Source organism: Gossypium arboreum, chromosome 4, assembly GCF_025698485.1.
Source record: "Gossypium arboreum isolate Shixiya-1 chromosome 4, ASM2569848v2, whole genome shotgun sequence".
NCBI lineage: Eukaryota > Viridiplantae > Streptophyta > Magnoliopsida > Malvales > Malvaceae > Gossypium > Gossypium arboreum.
The window spans coordinates 80147416-80156273 of NC_069073.1; the positions used below are offsets into that span (position 1 = coordinate 80147416).

At 36.7% G+C, this 8858-nt stretch overlaps 1 protein-coding gene across 2 annotated transcripts; it reads right to left on the bottom strand.

Annotated features, from left to right (window-relative positions):
* Positions 1–5513: 5513 nt before the first annotated feature.
* On the bottom strand, positions 5514–8458 carry LOC108458451 (purple acid phosphatase 22-like). Of its 2 annotated transcripts, none has more exons than XM_017757857.2 (5): positions 7797–8458; positions 7539–7698; positions 6228–6796; positions 6048–6136; positions 5514–5908 (listed from the first exon to the last, which is right to left on the bottom strand). In XM_017757857.2, the coding sequence occupies exons 1-5, from the start codon at positions 8190–8192 to the stop codon at positions 5674–5676; spliced, it is 1449 nt and encodes a 482-aa protein (XP_017613346.1). In that variant the 5' UTR covers positions 8193–8458; the 3' UTR covers positions 5514–5673. The 2 variants fall into 2 exon arrangements, with proteins under 2 accessions (XP_017613346.1, XP_017613344.1); XM_017757855.2 differs by having other exon boundaries at positions 7407–7698; positions 7797–8455.
* Between the last annotated feature and the right edge of the window lie 400 nt (positions 8459–8858).

Consider the following 8858-nt stretch of genomic DNA (forward strand, 5'->3'; position numbering starts at 1 on the left):
GTTTTTGACGATAGAGTATTGTGGTGAAGAAGCAACTCTATTCTCAATTTTTGTTCTGACTTGAGGAGTTGACTCTGTATTAATCAGATGCTCCACCTGCTTTTGATTTTCTTTATTGGAAGATTCTTTAAGAGATAAGTTAGGTAGCATAGCATTTTCATCAAAAACAACATCTCTGCTAATTACAACTTTTCTATTTTCAGGACACCATAACTTATACCCTTTTACACCAGTTTTATAACCAAGAAAAATGCATTTAATATATCTCGGTTCTAATTTTCCATTATCAACATGAGCATACGGAGGACACCCAAAAATCTTTAAATCAGAATAATTAGCAGGATTACCAGACCATACCTCTTCTGGAGTCTTTTTCTCAATGGCAACGGATGGAGATCGGTTGATCAAAAAACATGCAGTAGAGGCCGCTTCTGCCCAAAATGCCTTCGGTAAGTTGGCATTTGACAACATACATCGAACCTTCTCCATGATCGTTCTGTTCATTCATTCTGCAACGTCATTTTGCTGTGGAGTATGACGAACTGTCAAGTGTCTCATGATCCCTTCTGACTTGCACAATCTATTAAACTCATCAGAACAAAACTCTAAGCCATTGTCTGTGCGGAGGTATTTTATCTATTTTCCCTTCTATTTTTCAATCATAATTTTCCAAGACTTAAATGCGGAAAACACATCGCTTTTCTGCTTTAGGAAAAACGGCCAAACTTTTCTAGAAAAATCATCAATAAAGGTTAGCATATAATTAGCTCCACCTCTCGAAGGAACTCTGGATGGCCCCCACAGATCAGAATGAATATACTCCAACGTTCCCTTTGTGTTATGGATTCCTCTAGTGAATCGAACTCTCTTTGCTTCCCAAAAACACAGTGCTCACAGAAATTCAGTTTGCAAATTCCTTGCCCATTAAGAAGTCCTCTTTTGCTTAATTCTGCCATACCATTCTCACTCATATGCCCTAGGCGCATATGCCTAAGTTTAGTAATATCATCATCTGACAAGGAAGAGGAAGCGACAGCTGCATCACTAGTAACAGTAGAACCCTGTAAAACATATAGCTTGGCAATCTTTCTCTGCCCTTTCATCACAACAAGGGACCCTTTGGAAATCTTTAAAACCCCACTTTCAGCTATGTATCAGTACCCTTTTAAATCAAGAGTACTCAACAAAATTAAATTTCTTTTCAATTCTGGAACATGCCGCACGTCACTAAGTGTTCTGACAACTCCATCAAATATCTTAACTTTAATTGTTCCAACACCTGCGATTTTACACGAAGCATTATTTCCCATCAAAACAACACCTTCAGATACTGTTTCGTAAGTCGTAAACCAATCCCGATTGGGACTCATGTGGAAGGTGCAGCCTGAATCAAGTATCCACTCCTCGCTTACTTTAGAATCATTGACAGAAGTGACTAGAAGTTCACTATCGCTGTAGTCTTCTACAACATCAGCTTCACCGGAATTTTCTAGTTGTTTTCCCTTTTGATTCGCAGCCTCCCTTTTAATCTTATTTTGTAGCTTATAGCACTCAGATTTAATGTGTCCTTTCTTCTTGCAGAAGTTACAAGTTTTACCTCTGTTTGAAGACTTCGATCTACCTTTAGATTTACCACAAGGATTCCGTTCCTGTGTCCTACCACGATCATCATCAGCATTCCGATCTTGTCTCCCACGAACAATGAGACCCTCTCCCTGAGAGTCGGGTTTAACCACAAGATGCTTCATCTTATCATACGAGGTTAAAGAATTATAAACCTCATCAACTGTGAGAGACTCGCTGCTATATAAAATCGTGTCTCTAAAGGTTGAATAAGACGGGGCCAACGAACAAAGTAGAATCAACCCTAGATCTTCATTATCATACTGAACCTCCATGGCCTCCAAGTTTGAGAGAATTTCTTTAAACATTGTTAAGTGTTCGTGTACAGACGCACCTTCCTCCAAACGATGAGCACAAAGATGCTGCTTCATATACAACTTGCTTGTTAGAGTTTTTGACATACATATTTGTTCTAGCCTCTTCCATAATGCAGCGGCAGTTTTCTCTTTCATCACATCCTGCAAAATTTCGTTGGACAAATGCAGATGTAATTGTGTTAATGCCTTCCGATCCTTACGCTTCTTCTCTTCATCTGTTAATGTCGAAGGCATCTTATCTATCCCTAGCAGGGCATCCTCTAGATCCATCTGTGCAAGAACTGCTTGCATCTTAATTCACCACAATGCAAATCTGGTGTTGCGATCCAATAGCAGAATTTCATACTTCAAAGTCGCCATTACCGTGATCGAGATGAATAACCCGGAAGCTCTGATACCAATTTGAGAAAAATAAAATAAAATAAAGAATACACAAATTTTACGTGGAAACCCTTTCGGGGAAAAACCATGGGCAGAGGAGAAGAAAATTCACTATGTTGAAAATTTTGAATCAAATATAAGAGGAATAGACTATGTCTATTTATAGGCTTGCAAAGCCATATTCTAGTAGGATTGAAACACCTTATCCTAATCAATATAAAATAGATGGAGTTTAATAAGGTTTAAAAACCTTATTCTAAAACAAAATAAAAGAAGTCTAGTTCTATATGGATTTTACTTTTATTTTATTTTTCATCGTATTTTATTTAAATAAGAATTTGGGTCACTTAATTCTAATAGATATCATAAAAAAGAACAAGCACCGATTTCCTCAGAAGTGTTTTGAAGACCACATTTATCAGAGATTGAAAACTCGAGGGTGCATTTGTAGGGCCAAATGGCATGACCATAAACTTGTAATGGACCTCGTGTGCCCTAAATGCAGTTTTATGCATGTCCTCCATTCATATATGGTGATATCCAGATCTAGGCTCCAGCTTAGAGAAAAAAGTTACCTAACCGAGCTCATCGAGCAATTCTTCAATCACAAGAATATGAAATTTATCTTTGTAGTAAGTTGGTTTTAGTTCTTGTATTCTACACATAAATTCCAGCTCTCATCCTTCTTTTTCACCATAAAAATTGGTGAAGCAAATGAGCTACAATTGTTTCTAATTATTCCAGCCTAAAGTATCTCTTGAATCATTCTCTCCATTTCATTCTTTTAAAGTGCGGGATACCTGTAGGGATTGACCTTGACCACAATAGTTTCACTCTTGAAAAGAACGTGGTGGTCATGCATCCTAGGAGGAGGTAGTCCCTGAGGTACTTGGAAGACATCACCAAAATCAGCCAATATTTTATGCAAGTTTGTATTCGAGGTATTGGAAGTAGTGAACAAAGAAGTTTGAGCACTAGTAGTTAAAAGCAAAGTACAAGACCCATTACTAAGAAAGGAAAACAACTTGCTGGATTAAGTATGAAACATAATTTGGAAAGCTCTTAGTGAAATCCCTTATAATGTACATTGTTGGCCTTGGTAAGTGAATTGCATAGTGAGAGTGGAGAAGTCTAAATAATATCTCACAAGGATAAGAGTCATTAAACCCTTAGGAAGAGATCACACGCTTTTAGAGGTAAGAGATGAAGTTGGTGCTAACATGACTGTCTCGAAATGTCCAATGTACTACCCTGCAGTGTCCTTGAGTGTGTAAAATACCTCCATTAGCAATAGTAACCCTCAACCTCAACCTGGTTACTGGAAGACCAAGTTTCTTGACCAGTTTGGTATCCACAAAATTATTGGTACTGCCTGAATCAACTAAGATGATGACAGTAGTAGTACCAATAATAGCATCAACCTTCATGGTGTTGTTTCCTTAGGAACCTTATAATGCATGCAAAGAAAGTACTAGAACTAGGGACTACTCTCCTTCAGGCTTATTATTGTCCAACTGTTCTTGACAATCCAAAAATTTCTCAGATTATAGACTTGTGGCTTCCCTATCTACATCATCTTGAGGATCCAATAGAAGTTGATACAACTGTGCCTTCATACATTTATGTCCAGGTGTGTACTTAGTTGCACACCAAAAGCATAGCCATTTCTTCATTTTGTCCTCCATGTTTAATTGTGTGAAAGCCATAGCAGTTTCATTCTGAACACTAGCAGTAGTAAAGGGCCCATTAGAAGATGAAATGGAATTGGAAGTATAGGGGCTCGAGTAGCAAGAAATAAAAATGGCAGTCTAGGAGATCCTTCTATTCCTATTGGAGCAAACCTCTTATGATTGTAGGTTAAAATTCCCTCCACTTGTCTAGCCAATAACAACCCTTCAACTGGAGTCTTAGGTTTAAAGAGATGCAAATATTGGCCTATTTCAACCTTCAGATTACTAGTAAATATGTTCAATACATAACTTTCAGGTAGGTGAAGTTGATTTAGTAGGCTTACAAATTGGTCGTGGTACTGATGCACAGTCCTTTGGTGTTTCAAATAGACCAACTCTGACATTGGATCTAGGAAAGATGTGGAGCCAAATCATTCTCACAACCCTCAAGCATAAGCATCCCAAGACAGACAGTTCAAAAATAGCTTGTAATAACTTCATTGTAAGGACCCACTACTTGTCACTGAATGCGGCTGACCTAGATACTATGCAAAAAGAGCTTACAACTCTGTTTTAATCTCTCCCTTGATTTCATCCTTGAGCTCCTTGAAACATTTGTCCAACCTAGGGTCCTGCTACAACTGGCTCATTTCCTTTTGCATTCGTGTGGTTACCCTTTTCCTGACCAAGGAGATCATAAGGCTCTAATGCCTTTGATACGTGTTATTTTGTGAGTGAAAGATTTGACAGAGATGAGAGGACCGAGAAGCAAAAAAATTGAGAGGAAGAAGAGAAGAAATTCTATAATTCTTTTCATAAGTGACCCAGTTCACCCTTCCCACTAGAAATATGAGTGCATAATGACCAAGGGTTGGTTGTCACAAGTTGTTAATGACAGCTATAATCTTCCCTTAAACTGCATTGTTTCACTTAGCTAACAATACTGCCCAAAACGCAGCATTTCTAGCTATTCTAAAACATGAACAATCTGAATCGTTTCACTTAGAAGTCTATCAACTAAAACAGTGCGCAACACCAACAGTCATTAAAAGCAAACAGAAACAAAAATTAACATAAACATTTTTATGCCATTACATCTTCACTAGTGCTCTCACCACCTCTTCTTTAACACTCTCACCTTGATTCAAGATCCGATTTCAAATTAACATCAGATTTCAAGTTGTCAAATTTTCTCTTTATTTCTTCTCAAGATCCTATACGAATATGTCTATATATTTGAACCTAAAAGAAAATTTGATAACATTTATTAGAGATTCCATTGCTCCACTTAAGGTCAAGACATGATGTATATTTAGATAAAATCATTGTTTTAAATATTATTTTCATAAATTGAAATTAATAAGGTGTCAATCTTTCGAGATGCTATTTCTCAAATAATGAAGGTTGCACCTAAGTTATCTTTTCTCTAAACTTTGCTATAAAACATATATATATAATTATATAAGTTTTCAAAATTTTAATTGGGTATAATAAAATTATCTTTAAAACGAATGGAGGAAAATTATAAGTCACTTTTACTCGTTATTTTAGCCATCACAAAACAGCCCACTACTGAAGTGCAAAACATGATAATTGAATACATTTTATTACCTTACAAAAGAAACAAAAAATAACTAAATTGTAGTATTTTGAGAAACTAAAAGACATTTTAATATGTATTTTTATAGTTCGTCTTTGTTAACCTTTGACTTTGAGCCATCTGTATTTGCGGTATTGTGCCAACATGATTTAGTTGTGGTTAAACTTTGTAGCCAAACCTCATCGGCCACGAATGAATCAGAATCATTGTTGCGATGCCACGACCAATGTGCTCGACTTTCGTCTACCACCCTTAGCCGACCATGTCCAAAGCTTGGTTCCCTATAAACCGAAACTTCTGGTGTTGGATTCTCAAACCTGCACATCATTGAATTATCACATCAGGACCTTCACGTATGGTGCCCATTATAAAGGCTTTGTGTTGCTGGAATTAAGGTTGGTAATTATGGGCCAAGTGCTAGTTCTTCAATATGCATTGGGCCTAGATTTTACTTACATTAATGCAAGTCCTTCTCGGTTTCCTCCATCACCAACGGTTATATATAAAGGCCCACATTGATCAGCTTTGTTGTTATAAATCCTAGTCTGCAACAAATATAACACAAATCAAATGTATTTAGCTGTCAATATAAAATAAAAAGAAAAACCCAACATTTTTAATTAATGAGTGACTTACAAATCGTTCATATGCATGAACATGGCCTGCAAAAACCACATCAACTCGTGCCCTATACAACAAATCTTCCATAGCTTTTCTCATGCTTTCCCCTTCTCCTTTATGAGCCAAATTAGTGTTATACCATGGCGCATGCAATAGCACAATAACCCATGGCGTCTTCTTCCTATCAACCTTACGCAAATCAGATTCAAGCCACTTGTATTGAACTGAATCCTCGTCAAAATCCGTGTAAGAGCCTAACATTATGATATGGGAACCGGCAACATCGAAGGAATAATAGAGATTTGAGGTCGACCCACTTTCTTGGTATGGCATTAGCCAACGGGCATTATAGGCTTTGAAACCATGAGGATAAATTATTGGGAAAGTTTCAATCTCATGGTTCCCTTCCGTCACCATCCATGGGCGGCGGCTAGCGTAGGGCTCCACCAGACGGCCAAATGAGTCCCATAGTGGTTGTTGTGTGTCCGCATAAGATAGGTCGCCTGCTAATAAGAACACATCATAGTCCTTGCTGTCGACATGCGATAGAGTTGAGGCAGTCCATTCTGTTTGTCCAAGATCACCTGTAAAACAAGTTTAATTAATTAAATGTTAATTTTCATCATATAATAAGTTTTGTTTTTGTGATAAAAGAAACATGCAAGGAATCATCTGTTCTTCTATGGTTAGAAGTTTGATGGGTATATTAAATTAATATTATTAAACCTTTGTGGAAAACATAAAAGTAAAACAAACTAAATAGGTTTTAGTGAATCATGGCGCAAACACAACAATCCTATATAAGGACATGGATAATTCAAAGCATATAATTTGTCTTCATATATAAGAATTCTTACTTTTAAGGAAGAAAAAAACAAAAAAGGCTGACATATGTTTAAGATAAGGCATACATATAAATTAGCTAAGCAATCAGATCATATTGGTTATTCAATCACTGATCTGATTTTTACATCATTACAACAAATATATAAGATGGGTTCCCAAGCAATGTAAGCTAAACCCTAAACTTGCTAGGCTAAGCCTTACTAGCCAAGTAACTCATGTACAAAGTGTGCACTTTTGGTTAAACCGTGTTGGGGCCGGGCCTTTGCTTTTGCTTAAATTAGTCAAGAATTTGAGGATTCATTCTTTTTAACATGTAATGGCGAGATTGTTAAGCATATAGGAACTTACCAACCACAACAAATTCAATGGGAAAAATTTGTGGAGGTGTCCTGAATGAAAATTCAGGGCTATGACCACCACACCTATAGTAATAAGTGGTTGCTGGCTCCAAGGGTCCAATTTTAACATGATGTATCTTACCGGAACTGTAAAAGAAGTAATGATATGAGGTATGGTTTCCTACAGCCATTGCCTCATATTTCCCTGAGACCTTCCCATATTCGACCTTCGACGCCACGTCTTTCTCATCTGTAACCCAACTGATTCTCATGTATTCTTTGCCTGCAAGAGAAGCATGTACCTACAATAGTTCACAACAAAAAATTAAGTAAAAAAAAAAAAAACAGTTTGTTTTTCGAAAGCAAAGTGGATAAGAAAACAGTGGTTCCAAATGTTGACCTGCTGAGGGTCGGATTTGGATCGGAGGTGGAGAGCGACAACGACTTTTCCGGGTGGCTGTCGGATGTAATCGTCTTGCAAACCGGCCGAAAGTGAGGGTTGTAAAGGGAATAAGAAGAAGGTGCATGTTAAAAGGAGAGGGAAGAAATGAGGGTTTTGCCATATTGGGTTCTCCATTTTTTGCAGTTTATGATTGGATGAAGTTGGGAAAGACATGAAGAGGGATGGAGGTTTATAATAAGAAGAAGGGGTCCTTGGAGCGCTAGGTTGAATCTTGAAAATATGTAAAAAATTAGGTTGCAATGGCGTCAAGGAAGTCACTTGGAATCCTTTTGGATATGCTTGCAGCAATGGCGAGATTTTTAAAAAAATGGAAAAGAAAAAAAAACTCAGCATCCCATAAATACATAAATAACTAAAGTTCTAATCTATTTATGCTCGCTTTACAATAAAGTAATTAAGGTACTGATTGTTGACAAAACCCTCCCAATCATCTAAGCAACAGGACTAGGTTTTCCTCGTTAGAATATGACATTTTGTCACCTCAAACTTAGCCCATATATGCGAATATATAAATCTATAGAACATGGTTGAAATTAAATCTGCTTATGACATTACATAGATTAAAGACTAACAGCTGGTTGGCTTCTGACAACCTTTCAGTTTTCAGAGCTTAAAGAATCTTGGAACTTCAATTAAAGCTTAATCAGGTTTACAAGTAATTGCAGGATATATAGGAATATGCTTTGCAAAATACCCTCCATAAAACAATCTGCCTTCAATGGGGACCACTTATTCCTCCATTTTTTAGTTTTATAAGAAATTTTTCAATGAGCTATTGGTTATCAATAATGCAAGTTTTCTTTTGGGATAATGTTTATTTGTTTCTTTTCTCATTATTATTACTAATTATTCATCATTTTCACAATTAATTTTCAAATTTTAATCAAATTCTTTTAGACGAAAATTTAATGTTGTTTAAATGGGACCGGACAAATCAGTTGAGCCAGAAACTAGTCGGGATATTGGTATAGAGGGGTTTTGAACTAGTTGACTTGAAAA